This window comes from Nerophis ophidion, linkage group LG25 (genome assembly GCF_033978795.1).
Source record: "Nerophis ophidion isolate RoL-2023_Sa linkage group LG25, RoL_Noph_v1.0, whole genome shotgun sequence".
Taxonomy (NCBI): domain Eukaryota; kingdom Metazoa; phylum Chordata; class Actinopteri; order Syngnathiformes; family Syngnathidae; genus Nerophis; species Nerophis ophidion.
In genome coordinates this window covers 27,957,681-27,977,983 of record NC_084635.1, presented here as the reverse complement: position 1 = coordinate 27,977,983, position 20,303 = coordinate 27,957,681, and the positions used below count along the sequence as shown (strand labels likewise).

The following is a 20,303-nucleotide window of genomic DNA, read 5'->3' as shown; positions in this document are numbered from 1 at the left end:
GCGATTGCATTGGGACGGAGTCAGATGTTTTTAGGCACATTTACTAGGATAATTCTGGGAAATCCCTTATCTTTCTATTGTGTTGGTAGTGTTTTAGTGAATTTAATAGTACCTGATAGTCGGAAGGGTGTATCCACGGGTGTCTTGAGGCCAGTGTCTAATGGAAGTTGACGGCAGCTGTACGGATGGCACAAGCTCAGCTGATCACCGGTAAATGGCGACTTTTTACCACAATTTTCTCACCGAAAACTGCTGGTTGACATTTGGTCGGGAATCATGTTCGCTTGACCGCTCTGATCCATAGGAAAGTTTCACCTCCGGGAATTTCAAACAAAGAATCACCGTGTGTTTGTGTGGCTAAAGGCTAAAGCTTCCCAACTCCAGCTTTCCACTTTGACTTCTCCATTATTAATTGAACACATTGCAAAAGATTCATCAACACAGATGTCCAAAATACTGGGTAATTATGGGGTTAAAGCAGACGACTTTTAGCTGTGTGTGTGTGCGCAGCGCTAATATTTCCTAACAGTCCGTGACGTCACGCGTACATGTCAGCATTTTGTGACGTTTTCAACAGGACACTTCGCGGGAAATTTAAAATTGCAATTTAGTAAACTAAACCGGCCGTATTGGCATGTGTTGCAATGTTAATATTTCATCATTGATATATAAACTATCAGACTGCGTGGTCAGTAGTAGTAAATAAATAAATCGTGATTCATCGCAGATAGATATAATTTTTCATCATTATTAAATGTGACTAGACAGTTGATTTTCAAGTTTTAACACCATAAGTGGAGAATTTATTTGCTTTAACTGAATGTATTTTCAAAATTATTATATTTTAAACAGATGAAAACAAATTGGAGAACCAAGCTTTTAATGAAAAAAATTTTAATTGTCTGCAGTGAGTTGGTGTCTTGCCAGATTTTGTATTTTGTAGAAATACAGAATTTGTATTCCTGCTCTACGAACACTTGCATTGAAAGGATGAGTTACACCATGTTTAGATAGCAGTTTCACGTATTAATAACAGAAAATGTTGATTTTTCAATCAGGCTTTGATTGTCAAAGATGTTTGGTAATGTAAAAGGTGATTTTAATACCTGAATAAAGGCTTTTAATATTCTGTACAAGTTAATGGTATTCATATTGCTGCATGACAATGTCATAACCTTCTCTATTTATTAATAAAATGGAATATTCTGTAATTTATGATTCAACCAGTACATGTTATAAAAGACCATTACACACTATTTCAGCCAGCCAGATCCCAGACAAACATTACAAAACATATTTGACAAAACATGATCGTAATGTAAGAAATATTTATTTTTAATGTAGTTAAACCATATGTATTGCGTAGCGCTTTTATTTTAATGCCGTAAAAATGTTCAATTTGAGAAAGAGACTTGACATGTTTATGATGTCGGACCAGATTGCAATAAAAAAAGTCCCCTTCAGATCTCATGCTATCTTACTAAAGTAGTCACAGTAACAATACATTTTGTGTTATCAATGCAACTTAACCGTCATCTAAACACGGAAGTGAAGCACGCAGCAGGAATTTGCTGCAATAATGTCTTCTCCCGGTGAAATATACAAAGTTTGTAGTCCTTTCTAGTCAGGAGAACAAATTGCAATGGCTTTAAACCTCATATTTCCAGAATATATCCTTTTCTTTGACCATTTCTACTTGCTGTTTTTCCGCTTGTGGCTCATCATTAAAGGGGAACATTATCATCAGACCTATGTAAGCGTCAATATATACCTTGATGGTGCAGAAAAAAGACCATATATTTTTTTTACCGATTTCCAAACTCTAAATGGGTGAATTTTGGCGAATTAAACGCCTTTCTGTTTATCGCGCTGGAAGCGATGACGTCAGAATGTGACGTCGCCGAGGTAACACACCCGCCATTTTCATTTTCAACACATCACAAACACCGGGTCTCAGCTCTGTTATTTTCCGTTTTTTTGACTATTTTTTGGAACCTTTGAGACATCATGCCTCGACAGTGTGTTGTCGGAGGGTGTAACAACACTAACAGGGAGGGATTCAAGTTGCACCACTGGCCCGAAGATGCCAAAGTATCTGCCGCCAGACCCCAATTGAATGTGCTGGAGTGTCTCCACATTTTAACGGTGATGCTAAGACAGACATGGCACAGAGATGTATGGATAACCTGCAGATGCATTTGCAACGATAGTCAACGAAATCACAAAGGTGAGTTTTGTTGGTGTTGACTGCCAGCTAATCGATGCTAACATGCTATTTACCGGCAGTGCTAAAGCAGACATGGCACAGAGATGTATGGATAACCTGTAGCTGCATTTGCAACTATATTACGTTTCCTTCCACCCACATTTAATGCGAAAAAAAAACACTTACCAATCGACGGATTTAAGTTGCTCCAGTGTCAAAAGATGCGAAAGTCCTGATCGTTTGGTCCGCACATTTTACCGGCGATGCTAACGCAGCTATTCGGCCATGCTATGGCTATGAATAGCGTCAATAGCTATTCGCTCAATAGCTTCAGTTTCTTCTTCAATACTTTCATACTCCAACCATCTGATTCAATACATGCGTAATCTGTTGAATCGCTTAAGTCGCTGAAATCCGAGTTTGAATCCCAGCTAATGTCACTATATCTTGCTGTGGTATTCCCATTGTTTGCAGCACTGTGTGACGTCACAGGGAAATAGATAGTGGTTTCGAAGATAGCGAAAGTAAGGCACTTTAAAGCTTTATTTAGGGATATTCCGAGACCGGTAAAATTTAGAAAAAAACTTCAAAAAATACAACAAGCCACTGGGAACTGATTTTTATTGTTTTTAACCCTTTTGAAATTGTGATAATGTTCCCATTTAACAAGTGAATGCGGGAAGGTTTACCCCATCTACGGAAATGCCCGAGAGTCACAAAAGACGCGTGTGTTAATCGCGCTTTTAAAAAATGTGTGGCGTTATTGGGGCTTATATTTAACATTATTATCGCATTAACCTTGACAGCCCTAGTTTATATACATTTAGATTGGGGTATGTTGTTTCTTAATGAGGAAAGACGTTATTGTTTCTCGTTTACTCGTCGATCATAATATTTTATTAGAGCGTATCAAAACACGAATTGGTTTGTCAGACATAGCCCTGTCTTGGTTTAACTTCTATCTTACTGACAGGATGCAGTGCGTCTCCCATAACAATGTTGACCTCGGACTATGTTAAGGTAACGTGTGGAGTTCCCCAGAGTTCGGTCCTTAGCCCTGCACTCTTCAGCATCTACATGCTGCCGCTGGGTGACATCATACGCAAATATTCACTGTTATGCTGATGACACCCAACTCTACATGCCCCTAAAGCTGACCAACACGCCGGAATGTAGTCAGCTGGAGGCGTGTCTTAATGAAACTAAACAATGGATGTCCGCTAACTTTTTGCAACTCAACGCCAAAAAAACGAAAATGCTGATTATCGGTCTTGCTAGACACCGACCTCTATTTAATAATATAACTTTAACACTTGACAACCAATTAAACAACGTGACTCGGTAAAGAATCTGGGTATTATCTTCGACCCAACTCTCTCCTTTGAGTCACTCATTAAAAGCGTTACTAAAACGGCCTTCTTTCATCTCCGTAAAATCGCTAAAAATCACTCCATTTTGTCCATTAACGACGCTGAGATCATTATCCATGCGTTTGTTACGTCTCGTCTCGATTACTGTAACGTATTATTTTCGGGTCTCCCCATGTCTAGCATTAAAAGATTACAGTTGGTACAAAATGCAGCTGCTAGACTTTTGACAAGAACAAGAAAGTTTGATTCGAAGTTGGTAGAGTGGCTGTGCCACTGGTTCAATCCCCACCTTCTGCCATCCTAGTCACATCCGTTGTGTCCTTGGGCAAGACACTTCACCCTTGCTCCTGATGGGCCCTGGTGAGCGCCTTGCATGGCAGCTCCCGCAGTCTGTGATTGAATGTGTGTGTGAATGGGCAAATGTGGAAATACTGTCAAAGCGCTTTGGGCTCCCTTAAAATGGGGTACAAAAGCGCTATACCAGTACAACCCATTTACCATTTACCATTACATCAGCAAGCTCTGAAAGGCCTACTGAAATGAGATGTTCTTATTTAAACGGGGATAGCAGGTCCATTTTATGTGTCATACTTGATCATTTCGCGATATTGCCATATTTTTGCTGAAAGGATTTAGACGAGAACATCAACGATAAAGTTCGCAACTTTTGGTTGCTAATAAAAAAGCCTTGCCTGTACCGGAAGTAGCAGACGATGTGCGCGTGACGTCACGGGTTGTAGGGCTCCTCACATCCTCACATTGTTTATAATCATAGCCACCAGCAACAAGAGCGATTCGGACCGAGAAAGTGACGATTTCCCCATTAATTTGGGCAAGGATGACAGATTCGCGGATGAAGGAAGTTAGAGTGAAGCACTAGAAAAAAAAGGGGAAAAAAGGCGAGGGCAGTGGGAGTGATTCAGGTGTTATTAGACACATTTACTAGGATAATTCTGGAAAATCCCTTATCTGATTATTGTATTACTAGTTTTTTAGTGAGATTATAAAGTCATACCTGAAAGTCGGAGGGGTTTGGTGACCGCCAGTGTCTCTGATGGAAGCCATGGAGGAGCCAAGAAAGTCGCAGCTGCCTATTTGACAGCTGCTGCGGGAAGAACTACACAAGCTCCGCTCGTGTTTCCGGTAAGAGCCAACTTATTACCAGAATTTTCTCACTGAAACCTGCCGGTCGACATGTGGTAGAGAAACATGTTCGCTTGACCGTTCCGTTCCATAGTAAAGCTTCACAACAAAAAAAGAAACACTGGCTATTTAAATTTTTGCTAAAGGCAGCTGCACCAACAGCATTCTTCTTTATAGTCTCCATTATTAATTGAACAAATTGCAAAAGATTCAGCAACACAGATGTCCAAAATACTGTGTAATTATGCGATTAAATCGGACGACTTTTAGCCGTGAGTGGTGCTGGGACAAAATGTCCGCTCCAACCAAGAACGTCACAAGCACGCGTCAATATAAGCGTCATCATTCCGCGACGTTTTCAACAGGAAACTTTGCGGGAAATTTAGAATTGCAATTTAGTAAACTAAACCGGCCGTATTGGCATGTGTTGGAATGTTAATATTTCATCATTGATATATCAACTATCAGACTGCGTGGTCGGTAGAAGTGGGTTTCAGTAGGCCTTTAATATCACTTGTGTGCTTAAAACTGTATTGCAACTCATTTTGTCTGTTTAATTGTAGTCTAATGGCCGTTTGGCATCAGGTTCACAAGCTAACTGCTAGCTGAATATCATACCCTGATTGGGGAATGTTTGTAGCATTGGACATGTTTGTTTGCCCATTTTAGAATTATTGTTGTAATGCTAGTTACATTCTATTAACCATTAGATTACTTAGGGCTGGGATGTTCAAATTCTGTACATTTATGTAAACTGTGTATACTCAGCTAAGTGATGTATATTTAACAGCTATGTTGCAGGCTTGTGCCTATATTTCATTGCATTGTGGTCACTTTAGTTGATTTATAATGATTGTATTTGTTTTGTATAGGAAATCACACACACACGCAAACAAACAACTCATGCATGTCTTCAATATTCAATTGAACCAGCAAATCTGGACTTGGACCATCTATTATTTCTCCTGCACTCACCTGAAATAATAATTGCTGTCCTGACCCGACACTCTGAAGTGATTGCTAATCCATATTAAACCAGTCATAATCGTCAATACAGTTACGGTGCGTTGTTCTCCCGAAATGAGTTTGTCATTCTTGTTTGGTGTTGGTTCACAGTGTGGCACATATTTGTAACAGTGTTGAAGTTGTTTATACGGCCACCCTCAGTGTCACCTGTATGGCTGTTGATCAAGTATGGTAAATACTTTGCATTCACTCATGTGTGTGTGTAAAAGACGTGTATGTTATGTGATCAGGCTGGCACACTGTTTGTAAGGAGGGAAAACGGATGTGACGACAGGTTGCAGAGCAGTGGTTCTCAACCTTTTTTCAGTGATGTACCCCCTGTGAAAAATGTTTTAAATTCAAGTACCCCCTAATCAGAGCCAAGCATATTTGGTTGAAAAAAAAAAGAAGTAAAATACAACCAAAAATGCTTTGCTCTGATTAGGGGATACTTGAATTAAAATAATGTTCACAGGGGGTACATCACTGAAACAAGGTTGAGAACCACTGCTCTAATGTGTCCTCATGGTCATAGAAATCCACCAAGTGCTACAGAGAATAGTAACAGTAAAAGCATATTCAATGTGAATATAACGAATTTAAATACAACTTTGCTCAACTCTTGCACAACTCTGCTACTACCGAGGGGACGGCGTGGCGCAACCTGAGGGTTCCTGGTTCGATCCCCACCTTCTACCAACCTCGTCATGTCCGTTGTGTCCTTGAGCAAGACACTTCACCCTTGCTCCTGATGGGTCGGGGTTAGGGTCTTGCATGGCAGCTCCCGCCATCAGTGTGTGAATGTGTGTGTGAATGGGTGAATGTAAAAATAGTGTCAAAGCACTTTAAGTACCTTGAAGGTAGAAAAGCGCTATACAAGTATAACCCGTTTACCTTTTATTGAAAGAAAAGAATGCAACACATTCGATGTGGTAATGATGGGAGCGCATTCCTCAAAGTTCTGGAAGGAAATCTAAAAGAAGTTCATTTAAAGGGGAACATTATCACAATTTCAAAAGGTTTAAAAACAATAAAAATCAGCTCCCAGTGGCTTGTTTTATTTTTCGAAGTTTTTTTCAAAATGTATCCCTAAAAAAAGTGTCAGGTTCAAACACTGTTGACATCTATTAAATGAGACAAAAAGGCAAGGAATCAAACAGAGACAGACTTAAATTTGGACTCAAGCTTGAGGAGAGACACGGCCCGGTACTGTCAGTACCTTTCCTGCACCATGCTCTGGCGAAAAGGTTTTCGTCTCCTCTTTTATTTAGGTATTCAATGTTTACGCAACAACACATGTCAAAACAGGAATGGGGAGCATACACACAGTCACTGTTTTCGGTCACATTGAAGACAAAAGAAGACGATGCCTCGGGTCCGGGCTCGTCCTGGTCTCAGCTTCGGCAAAACAGGAATGGGGAGTATATAAACAGTCATTGTTTTTGGTCACATTGAAGACAAAAGAAAGATGATGCTTCGAGCTTAGGCTTGTCCTGGTTTCAGCTTCGGCGGGATTTTGAGGACAAAAGAAAACCCCTCTCGTCGCATTCCAACGTACACAGCGGAATGCCCCAAGACTTTGCTTGGTTGAAGAAGGACAGCTCTCAACTACTCAATTAAATAAAAGAGATCTGAAAGTTTTTTGATAATTCACACACAATGTACACAATTTTTCTAACAAAAAGCTTTAAAGTTCTTGATTTTCGCTATTTGCGATGCGACTGTCCATTTCCCTGTGACGTCATACAGGGCTGCCAATACAAACAACATGGCGGTTACCACAGCAAGATATAGCGACATTAGCTCGGATTCAGACCCGGATTTCAGCGGCTTAAGCGATTCAACAGATTATGCATGTGTTGAAACCGATGGTCGGCGTATGGAGGCAGATAGCGAAAACAAAATTGAAGAAGAAACTGAAGCTATTGACCGAATAGCTATTGACGCTATTCGGCCAAAGCATGGGTGTACCTAATGAAGTGGCCCACAGCATGGCTGCCTTATTAGCATCGCCGGTAAAATGTGCAGACCAAACGATCAGGACTTTCGCATCTTGTGACACTGGAGCAACTTAAATCCGTCGTTTGGTAAGTGTTTGTTTCGCATTAAATGTGGGTATCTAGTTTCAAATGTACATACAGCTAGCGTAAATAGCATGTTAGCATTGATTAGCATAGCATGTTAGCATCGATTAGCTGGCAGTCATGCTGCGACCAAATATGTCTGATTAGCACATAAGTCAACAACATCAACAAAACTCACCTTTGTGATTTCGTTGACTTAATCGTTGCAAATGCATCTGCAGGTTATCCATACATCTCTGTGCCATGTCTGTCTTAGCATCGCCGGTAAAATGTGCAGACACTTTGGTACATTCAATGGGGGTCTGGCGGCAGATTTCTTGGCAGTGGTGCAACTTGAATCCCTCCCTGTTAGTGTTGTTACACCCTCCGACAACACACCGACGAGGCATGATGTCGACAAGGTTCCAAAAAATAGTCGAAAAAACGGAAAATAACAGAGCTGAGACCCGGTATTTGTAATGTGAAAATGAAAATGACGGGTGTATTACCTCGGTGACGTCTCGTTCTGACCTCATCGCTACAAGACCGATAAACAAGACCGTTTAATTCGCCAAAATTCACCCATTTAGAGTTCGGAAATCGGTTAAAAAATTACATTGTCTTGTTTCTGCAACATCAAGGTATATATTGACGCTTGCATAGGTTTGGTGATAATGTTCCCCTTTAAACTCAATGATTTAAAATTTTTAACATGTTTTTCTCCTTGGGTTCTGCCTTTCAGGTTTTTCCCTCCCGCCAAATCTTAAAACTGTTGCAGGAGAAATCCTTGAATAAGATTTTGATTGTTCTGCTGTGCAAAGCTCTTTTGTCAATCTGATAAAGCAACTTTTAGATCAGAAAGCTGTGCTGCCTCTTGAGGTGTCTACCCATCCTGATGTTCTCTTTCTTCCGTTCTTCTAGTTATGCAGTGACTGTCCAGGAGTCGTACGCTCATCCTTTTGACCAGGTCTACTATACTCGCTGCACCGACATCCTCAACTGGTTCAAATGCACCAGACACAGGTATGAACATTGATAAGAATATTTCAGAAATATAAGATATTTTTGTCACAGACTGCAGATGATTATGTTCATCATGAGTCCATTAGAATCCATGGTGACGTTTGTGTCATCAACAAATTATATATCCCAGAAAGGGTCCAATAAAACAACGGTTCGCAGCCTCCGATAACGGGCCGCAAATAAATTCTTTATTTATTTAATCTTCCGCATGTCAGAAATGTATTTGAAAGAATCCGCACCTCCGCCCATGTGTCATACTATCGCAGTTGACTATTCCTCCTCCCTCTTTGTGCGCGTTTACGGTAAGCTAGCAAAATGAATTGCAGGGAAACAAAAACCAAGGGTGACGTTCCTTCTGCACTTCAGTGAGTTTGTTTTGGTGTGATAGTACTGTTAGTATTGGGTGTCACTGTAAAAGTTTTTACTCCTTATTCAGATTACATTATTACTTCTAGGTCAAATATCCACAAATTCCAAACACTTATGTTAGACCAGGGGTCTACAACCCACGACTCTTGTTGTGGCTCCCTCAGATATTTTTTGTAAACCTGGAGTGAGAAAAGTTAGCATTTGTAAAAATAGGTATATGATTTCCAACTGTCTCTGAGGCGTAAATGTGTACAGGCTGAGATTTGCAGCACAAGAAAGGCAAGTAAAAGAGACTAGAAGCCTGTGTGTTCAGTTCAGCTTCTCAAGTGTGAGACCCCTTGGGTAAACTTACCATGAATGCTTTGCAAAAAAGAGAAGTAAAAAGGAAAAATACTGTAATTTTACATAAACAGATTGCTTTTGTCATGGGTCACACTCGTGCTGCTTCTCCTCCTGCTATGCGCCCTGATCAGCACACCGCGGGCCAGGCCGACAAGCTCTCTCTCTCCGTTGCGGGCGTAACTCCGAACGGCTGCAGAAGATCAGCAATGAGCGCACCTGTTCGTGATGAGTGATCAGCCTTCATAAGCCGGCGCAGCATGAGATCAGTCGCCAGAACATAGCTTCTCGTACCTAGTACACTTCCTGCCATCCTTCCTTGTCGTGGAGTTGTGTGTCTTGTCATCTTGGACCTCCTGTGGATTCCCCCTTGCCTTCCTGGACTTTGACCTCACGCCTGCCCACCGATCACGATACCACGCTCCTGTCCTCGACCATTCGCCTGCCCTCTGATGCTCGAGCCTGCCTTGCGCTTATTGGACTTCCACCTGGATCTCAACATGCAACCACAAGCATGCTCAGATAAGTCTCACACTTAGTCACACTATATCTCTTAGGTTTAATTACACACCACACTTACACACTAAGCTGTCATTAAACACGCTGAGAGCTAACGACATCATCACTTCTCTGCCGTTTTCTTCTCCCGCTGTCCCGTCACAGTACGTTTTGGCCATGACAGAACCAGACGGCGAAGACATGACGCGTACCCAGCTCTTCTCCTGAGCCTCCCCTATCTTCAGTGTCGCGGTCATGCACATGGCACTCCAGCAGCACCAAGAGTGATTTTGTGTACTGGAGAACAAACCGGATGCTGCTTTTGCTAACTCGTTGGCTCGACTGGACATAATTTCCCCGGGCTCTTCCGCTCCGCCGCCGCTCGAGCGAGCTGCCTCTGCAGCACTCATGCTGCCCCTTTCATCCTGAGAGCCGAAGATCGCTAGTCCCGGAGCCTATGAAGGGGATTTTGAGCTTTTTCGTGACTTCCTGGTCGAGTGCGACATGGTTTTTCGTCACCAGCCCTCCCGATACACTTCTGACGGGGCCAAAAAAGCTTTAATTTTTTTCACTGTTGACCGGAAGGGCTCTCCAATGGGCCACGGCAGCTGTTGTTCTCAACACGGACTTTGCCGCTTTTTGTTCTGAATTCTGGGCAGTTTTTGATCACCCCGCCGATGGAGGAGACACCGCCTCACGTCTTCACTCCCTCTTGCAAGGCTCTACTTCTGTTGCAGACTACACCCTCGAGTTACGCACAATCCGTCCAAAGCGGGTGGGATAATAAGGCCTTCTTGAGCGTCTACGGTCGGGGCCTCTCAGAAGATATCAAGGACAGATTGTTGCGAGACCGACCAGCCACATACCATGACCTCATCCATGTTGGCCCTGCTCATGGACCAGAGGCTCAAGGAACGGGCAGCGGAACAAAGATTTGCAGCCCGCAAGCGGACCAGACGGCCGGCGTTGGAGACTCAGACCGATTCCCACTCCCCTACTGCTGCCAGAGATCTGGCTGAAGGTGCCCACTTGGTGGACCAGTCTGGGGTTTTTCCCACACCTACCAGAGGGGTGGAACCCATGCAGTTGGGCAGAACATGACTTGCCGCTGAAGAACAGGAGAGGAGGTTCCGGCAGCGCCACTGCCTCTACTGTGGCTGTGTGCGTCACGTGATCCAGACCTGCCCCACACGACCAAACGATCAGGCTCAATGGTAAGGGGAGTACTAGTTAGCCACACCACCTTCCCCAGAGTCGCAATGATCCAGGCATTCTCCTTCCCGCATCATTATCTTGGAAGTTGAAAAGTCTGAAGGTAGGAGCATATTTGGACTCTGGAGCAGATGAGAGCTTCATGGACCGAGATTTCGCCTGTCAAGCCGGGATTGAGCTTCTTCCCCTGGACAAATCCTTTACCAGATCAGGCCTTGGATGGCCATCCCCTGGGACCCATCACCCACAGTACAGCACTGGTCACAATAACTGTCAGGTAACCACACAGAGAAAATCAGCTTGTTGATCCTCAACGCCCCCGTCGCTCCTCTTGTCCTCGGCCGCTCAAGGCTCGCCAACACGACCCTTAGATTTCCTGGATTTCAGGGAGGATCCTAGCCTGGAGCACGGCATGCCATGCTAACTGCCTCAATGCAGCAGCCTCTGTCTCTGAGAACCCTAAGCTCAGTTCATCCCCATCGGACCTATCTGGAGTTACTACGGTCTACCATGATCTTGCTGCAGTGTTCAGTATGGCGCAGGCACTATCTCTACCACCACACAGACCCTACGATTGTACCATCGACCTCATACCCGACGCTGAACTACCTTCGGGCTGCCTGTCCAACCTCCCCATACCCGAAAAGAAAGCAATGTCAGACTACGTCACGGACTCTTTGGCCTCTGGTATCATCACTCCCTCCAAGTCCCCGGTAGCCGCAGGGTTCTTCTTTGTCATAGAAAAGGATGGGTCCCTCCGACCCTGCATTGACTACCGTAAGTTCACCCCCATCCCGGTGAAGAACCAGTATCCCTTACCCCTCATGAGCTCCTCCTTCGAGCCCCTTGCTCTTCACCAAGTTGGACTTCCGTAATGCTTATCATCTCGTCAGGATTAGTAAGAGGGACGAGTGGAAGATGGCCTTTAACACACACCCGGGCCACTTTGAGTATCAAGTCATGCCCATTGGCCTGACCAACATCAGCAGCACGTCCGCCTGGTCCTTCAGCATCTCCTCGATAACCGTTTATTCGTCAAGGCAGAGAAGTGCGAGTTTCATTCATCATCGGTAAACTTTCTGGGTCACATCATCGAGAGGGGTAACATACGTGCCGACCCCAAGAAGGTCAAGGCAGTGGTGGAGTGGCCTCAACCTACCACTCGTACCGAGCTTAGGATATTCCTGGGCTTTGCGGGTTTCTAACAGATGTTTGGAACAAGGAGGCAGACAGTGCATTACAGAGCCTCAAGAGGAGGAGCTTTAGTTCCGCTCCCGTTTTGGTACACCCTGACCCTGACAAGTAGTTCACTGTGTAGGTGGAGACATCGGATTCCGGAATTGGGGTAGTATTATCCCAACGATCGGATGAAAATAATGTGTTGCAGCCTTATATGTTTTTTCCTAGACGCCTATCCCCAGCCGAAAGGAACTATGATGCAGGGAACCGAGAACTGTTGGGCATCCACAAAGCGTTGGTTGAATGGAGACAATGGCTGGAGGGGGCCAAGCAACCGTTCCTGGTTCTGACCGACCACCGCAACGTCATCTACATCCGTTCTGCCAAAAGACTTAACGACAGGCAAGCACGCTGGACAGTTTTTCCAGATTCGACTACACTCTCACCTACAGACCCGGTTCACGCAATGGCAAAGCGGACGCTCTTTCACGGATCTTTTCCGAGGAACCCACCATCAGAGATACTACTGAGACCACTACTGAGACCATCCTTCCCCTGAACCGCTTCTTCAGGATGATAACTTGGGAGATCAAGGGCCTTGTCAAGACGGCCCTATGCTCAAACCCTGGTCCCAGAAACGGACTACCCAATAGACTGTTCGTCCCACAGCCCTTAAGGAGCAAGGTACTCGACTGGGCACATTCTAGTTTGTTTACATGTCATCCAAGAGTTCATAGATCGCTAGCGTTCATCCGACGACGCTTGTGATGGTTTCCATGGAGGCAGATACTTGCGAGTTTGTCGCCGCCTGCAGCGTCTGCGCACAAAACAAGGCAGACCAGAGCCCGCCTGCTGGACTATTACATCTTCTTCCCATCCCTAGCCGACCTTGGTCTCACTTTGCTCTCGACTTCATCACTGGACTTCACCCCTCGAGAGGTAACACCACTACCCTCACCATAATAAATAGGGTTTCCAAGCCCACTTCATACCCTTGCCCAAACTCCCATCCTCGGCCGAGACCACGGAACTGCTGGTCCAGTATGTGGTCAGAATTCACGGGATCCCCACCGACAATGTGTCTGATCGTGGCCCCCAATTAAATTCCCTGGGTCTGGCAAGTCTTTTACAAGGGGATTTGGGCCACGGTCAGGCTGACTTCAGGCTACCACCCCCAGAGCAATGGGCAAGCAGAAGGGCCAGCCATGGGGTGGAGACCATGTTGCGCTGTATGGCTGCTCAACAGCCCAACTCCTGGTGCAAGTTTATTCCATGGGTGGAGTACTCCTTTAACTCCATGACCTGCGCAGCTCCTGGTACGTTTCCTTTTGAATGCCGGAAAGGATTTCAACCTCCTTTATTTCTCTCCCAGAGATCAAACTGGCAGTCCCTTTCACCCGAGCACACCTGAGACGATGCCGCCAATTGGCGGCGCATCCCGGCTCCCAACTACCAGCCCCGGACAGCAGTTGCTGCTATGGGCCAAGGACCTCCACCTCCTAAGCTCCTCTCAGAAGCTAGCACCACATTTTGTTAGACCTTATACAGTCAAATCGAGGATCAACCCTGCCACAGTTGGCCTGGACCTCCCTCATTCCATGAGATCCCACCCGGTATTCCACCTGTCTCAGGCCAAACAAGTAGCAAGCCGTTCACTGTCCTCCCCCACACCTGCTTCCCCTCCGTCTAGGGTCCTCGATGATGGGGACCGTGTGTGGACCATCAGGGAGATTTTCAAGGTCCAACAACAGGGAAGTGGATGGGTCTACCTCGTGGACTTGGAGCGTTATGGACCTGAGGACAGATCGTAGGTTCCGGCTTTTTACATCGCCGAACCCTCCCTTCTTGAGTATTTTTACCGAACTCACCCTAAGCCACCCCAAAGCTTGCCGGGAGTCTCGCATAAGGGGGGGGTCCTGTTATGGGTCGCAGCACCGACCACTACGCCACTTTCCTCTCCTCGAGAGCTGCCCTCTGACGCTCGAGCCTGCCGTGCCCTTATTGGACTTCCACCTGGATCTCAACACGCACCCTCAACACCCTCTGGCAACCACGCTCAGATAAGTCCCACACTTAGTCACACTATATCTCTTAGGTTTAATTACACACCACACTTACACACTAACCTGTCATTAAACACGCTGACAGCTGCCGACGTCATCACCTCTCTGCCGTTTTCTTCTCCCGCTGTCCTGTCGCAGCTTTTCCTGTAAAATAAAAAATGAAAAGGATCAAAATCTTTAAACGTTTATTAGCTGTGTTACGTTTCGTGGCTCTATACGGTTTTTTCTGAAGTGGAAGAGATGGAGAAGTGTCTCTTTTGATAGTAGAGGTTGCAGACCCTTGAGTTAGACCCTCCCCTTCTGCTACTACCGAGATGGCGATGAGTAAGAAGGGTCTAACGGCACTAACGGCTTACTTTGTCTGAAGGTCATTTTTAATAATTCTAATGCTTTAATAATTATAATGTAACTGATATCATTGTCCTATATTTATTACATCAATTCATATAAAATAAGCTATTAATACTATTACACCATCGGTGTATTTCTGTAAGATAATACATTGGATAATATCGCTGTGGAGTATGCATCTCTTCTGGCTTTCACCCTTTAAACGGGCCCTATTGTACAAAACCAACTTTTATTACCTATGGGTACCTGTTTTTGTGTATTTAAGATCTGCATACGTCCCGAAAATTTTTAATCAAATGATGGCGGTGATATTTATAAAACCATCTTGCCCTCGTTCTTACTTCCTCCAAACAAGTCGTTTGGAATTTTCCCTAATAGTGACATGATTCCCAATTTTAGCATCAGAGGATATTACCACTTATGGTATAGGTTAGGGTTGTTCCGATACCAGTATTTTGGTACTGGTACCAGTACAAAAAATTATTTTCATACTTTTTGATACTTTTCTTAATACATTGGACCACAAAAAATGAATTTTTTGCTTTATCTTAACCCAAAATCTTGTGGTACATTAAACGCATGTTTTTTATTGCAATCAAAGAACAATTGTGTCCTTAAAATAGTGAACATACTACACAACTTGTCTTTCAGCAGTAAGTAAGCAAATAAAAGCTCCTAATTTGTCTGTTGACATATGCAGTAACATATTGTCAAAATTATAAAGGACAACCTTTAAAAATGGATTATTAATCCATTTGTTCAATTACTGTTACTTAATTCTGCTTACTGTCCGTTTCAACATGTTCTATCTACACTTCTGTTAAAATGTAATCATCACTTATTTTTCTGTTGTTTTGATACTTTACATGTAGGTATAGGTCCGATACCAAGTAGTTCCAGGATCATACATTTGGTCATATTCAAAGTCCTCATGTGTCCAGGGACATACTTACTGAATTTATAACCATAAAATGAATTTAAAAAGATTAAAAGGTTTTGTGACGATAAAAAAATGTAGCTGCAATCATAGTACGATTGACTAGATATGCTAGTAACCTTGGTATCACTACAATGGATGTCAGGTGTAGATCCACCCACATACTTGCCAACCTTGAGACCTCCGATTTCGGGAGGTGGGGGTGTGTGGGGGTGGGGCGTGGTCGGGGGTTGGGGGGGGGGGGGGGTGCGTTGTCAAGAGGGGAGGATTATATTTACAGCTAAAATTCACCAAGTCAAGTATTTCATTGACATTGACAAGCTTTATTTTGTCCATTCCCACATGTACAAGACACATAAGAACTGAAATGACATTTTCGGCACAGTCCCGCTAAGAGCAGACATACGTTACAGGGGGGACTAAACGGGACCGCCATTGGATCAGCCACTTACGGCGCTCCTTAAAAAGGTGAGAAAAGGGTGAGATTGGGAGAGGGGGGGGGGAGTAAAAAAAAATATCAGTCTAAGGCTAGACCCTCAGGAGGGGTCCAAACTGAGACCAAGGAAAAAAACTCACATAGCATGGCATACATTAAACACATAGCATGGCATACATTAAACATGGTACATATAATCACACCACATTGTAACAGAGTGGGGGATGATTTGAGGCCCTGGAGGCCGGCTGCCGCTATAGAGCGCTACTCAGCCATCCACAACCCCAGAGGAATCAAGCGTTGGTGAAGGCATTGATTTGGGGGCAGGGGCATGTGCGTGCAGGTATGCCCAATTAACTTGGGAGAGATGTTGAAATGTTTTTGTGTATTGGGGCCGATCTCAAAGTTCGTCACCAGGTGTTGTTGATAAAAAGGAAGGTCAAAAGCGTCCATCTTTGAGGAGTCCTCGGGGGAGTTCTTCAGAACAGCCTGTTCCTGATTGCATCTAGGCCATTCAAGGGACTCAAATCGTAGATTAAGAAGTTGTTTTTCTTCGAGAAGATTAAACAGTGACTTTTCTTCTCTCTGTCCATGCTGGATTTCCAATTCCAATTTAATTATTCCTTCTCAGCAACCTTTTCCAAGATGAGATCCAATTTCCGATTCAAATCAGGAATCACTCCAGTCTGTGTTCCCACAGCCCGACCCAATCCTTCCATTGCGTTGAACAGCCGTTGGGCCCCTTGAGTGGCTGCCATCGTCTTCCGAATTTGACGATACACCAGAGAAATGCCAAGCCCAATCAGTAGGTGCCCCGCGATCACAGCTCCAAATAGGTAAATGTCTTCCACGTCCTCGATGGAAAGGGCTGAGAGGCACATGATTCTCCCTTTATCCCAGGAAACTCTCACGTAACCCGCAGCAAAGGTTCTATCAGGGCAGCCAGGCTCCCCCGAACATCTTTTCCTTGTCCAAAAGACTGTGTCATTTGCGTTGAGAGTCCAGCTGATCATATTCATATTTGATGTTTAAATTAGAGGACAGCGCAAAAAAAGAGGCTTCAGAAAAGTTCAGACAAAGACAGGACACAGAAAGCAAGCAGGGAAGGAGGGAGCAGAGACAAATAAAAGATATATTGGAAATACTTGACTTTCAGTGAATTATAGTTATATACATATATATATATATATATATATATATATATATATGTATTTTTTTATATATATATATATATATATATATATATATACATACATATATATATATATATATATATATATATATAATAAGAATAATACTTGAATTTCAGTGTTCATTTATTTACACATATAGACACACATAACACTTATCTACTCATTGTTGAGTTAAGGGTTGAATTGTCCATCCTTGTTCTATTCTCTGTCACCCTAGTGCTTTCATCAAATGCACTAGGGTCTAGAATCTTCCATCTCTCCCTAGCATGGCCCAAAACCGGTCAATCTTTGCTTCCTGAGGAAAATCTTCACTGCCAAGCACTTGGTAGTCCAGTACTTCTTCCCGTGGGCTATCCAGGTCCAATCGCAGCTGCGGCTTGGAACTTGCAAGCGTATTTCTTCATCTTACTCCTCGTCGGCATTTACCATGGCTGTATCTTCCTCGTTCTTCTGCTTCGTCTCCTTGTTGTGTGCGCAGTTGTGCACTACACTCTCTAAAAGCCGCAGATGTTATTGTCACATATGCATATACAGTAGATGCCAGTATTGTCTTGTTTAAGAGTGTCACAACATTGCTGTTTACGGCAGACACACTGCTATACGGTAGATGAAAACGTGACTGCTGTTGTTGTGTGTTGTTACCGCGCTGGGAGGTTATTTATGAAACTGCCTAACAATAAACCCACATAATATACCAAGAACTCGCCCTCGATCATTCTACAGTTATAACGTCATTGGGCAGGCACGCTGTTTATATTGTGGGAAAGCAGACGTAAAAACAGGCTGTCGACACGTCACTCAGGTCCGCATGGAGCTGGAGGGGGCGTGGCCTCCAGTTCCGCCTGAATTTCGGGAGATTTTCGGGCGAAGATTTGTCCCGGGAGTTTTTCGGGAGAGGCTCTGAATTTTGGGAGTCTGCCGGAAAATCCTGGGGGGTTGGCAGATATGTCCACCCATGGCATTAGTTTACATTCAGGCGCGTTCCTTTTGTTAGCGGTGATGCTGGTGAGCTGTTGTATCGTCCTACGGTGTGTAGTGAAACATGTTTAGCTCCTCGTCATCCTGCAGGGATGATACTTTTAAGAAACACACTTTATTCGTCGCCATTATTTTATTTTTTTTATTTTTTATTTTTTTCCAAGATGGCGGTGCTGTAGTGGCTGCTGTAGGCAGGAGCTCTGTGCTCTTGTTTCATCCCTTTGTGTTTCCCTCTTGTTTTCATGTGGTATTATATTTTTTTTGCATTTTGGTCTGGGACCCTTTGGGACTGTGTGACAAGGGGTGCCACTTTCGTGACCTGTGTGGTGCTTTTTTTTTTTTTTTTTTGTGGACTTCTGGATCTGCCTCCCGGGAGCCTTTTGGCCATGGAGACCAGCTGCAGGGTCTCTGCTACACCAGAGTCTGTTTGGATGTACTGGAGGAGATGCGGATGAGGGGACAGGACTGTGGAGCTAGCACTGAGCTACTGGGACGGAGAGGCTTCGCGGTGTCTTGACTGGGTGAGCAGGTGTCGGACACCTCAGTCACCCTGGACGTACCCTCGCTCATCCATGCGGACTGGACACTGGCCGAGAGTGGAGTTGGCTGTCTGGGTTGCCTTGTTGGGTCTGCTTCTGTCTCTGGCCATGCTCCCTCCACCCCAGCAGACGATGGCGTGGAACACCACAAAGGCCACCACAGTGGATATGTTTATTTTACTTTTTATTCATAGCTGTATGTAGAAGTGCCTGGTTGGATCTGCTGCTTTAATGTCTTTAATGTCCTCTGTGTTCTTTGATGATTGATGTTTCCCTCTTACACACATGGAAGAGGGATGTGTACTATGGCTATGAGTCGTTGTTTTTTTTTTTCCCCTTGACCTCAGTCTGCACCCCCACTCCAGGGCCCAGGCTAAGACCGATTTTTATTTTATTTTATTTTAATCTTTTATTCTTTTCTCCCCCCCTTCCCCCCCGTTTACCTGTATGTCATCTTTTTTGTAAGGGGCGCTGGAAGCCGGCAGACCCGTCAGCGATCCTGTTCTGTCTCCCTGTAATGTTTGTCTGATCTTGAATGGGATTGTGCTGAAAATTGTAATTTTCCTGAAGGAACTCTCCTGACGGAATAAAAAAAGTACTATCTATCTATCTATCTATCTATCTATCTATGGAGGTGAAGATTAGTGATTTAGATGTAAAACACTGCCGACTGAGGATGGATGTTAACACCTCAGACTGTGGATGCTTTTAAAAAAGGATTAAAAACCCATCTTTTTATAAAAGCCTTTTTGTAGACATGCATGCTGGTTCTAGCTATTCGGCTGTTTCTAGTTGTATATTTTATTTATTTTTATTATCGTTTTATTATTATTATCATTATTACTATATTTTTTATGCTGTGGCACTTTGAGGTTGTTTGCTCAACGTAAAGTGCTTTTTTTTTTTACAAATAAAATATATTATTATTAATACTATTATTAACTGCTAGCTAGCTTGCCGTGGCTTCAAGCACTTCTTCTTGAGGGCAATACCGTGGTATAGCTTCACCTTTATCATCCGTTTTTAGGCCAAAACGCGTCCATTATCCCTTTTCTGTCTACACACCGTGTCTCCTTGTAAGTACTCCGTGATTGTGAGCTGCCGAACAGGCTCCTCTGCTCGTAAAACCAGCAATGTCATGATGTGCCGGTGCGCCGTCATGCCCGTAAAATAAATAAATACATATATTTTTAGGAACCAGAACTTTTCAAACGGAGTACAGTTCCGTTTTTGATTCATTAGTACCACGATACTATATTAATACCGGTATACCATACAACCCTAGTAGAAGTTTACCCATAGCGCTTTGCGCAAGTCTGTCATCATAGTTTGTGATGTAGTCAATAAACTCCTTCTTTTTCACTGTCCTCTTTTTGTGGGGCAGACTGGCTCGTACATG

General features: G+C 43.9%; 1 protein-coding gene across 4 annotated transcripts in view; it reads left to right on the top strand.

Annotated features, from left to right (window-relative positions):
• The window catches only part of LOC133542931 (multiple epidermal growth factor-like domains protein 11), a 445,750-nt gene that overhangs the window by 134,091 nt on the left and 291,356 nt on the right, over nt 1-20,303 (top strand). For all 4 annotated transcript variants that reach the window (XM_061887206.1, XM_061887204.1, XM_061887205.1 and 1 more), the window contains exon 3: nt 8,709-8,810. In XM_061887206.1, the coding sequence (XP_061743190.1) occupies nt 8,709-8,810 (102 nt within the window). The remainder of the gene's footprint in view (nt 1-8,708; nt 8,811-20,303) is intronic.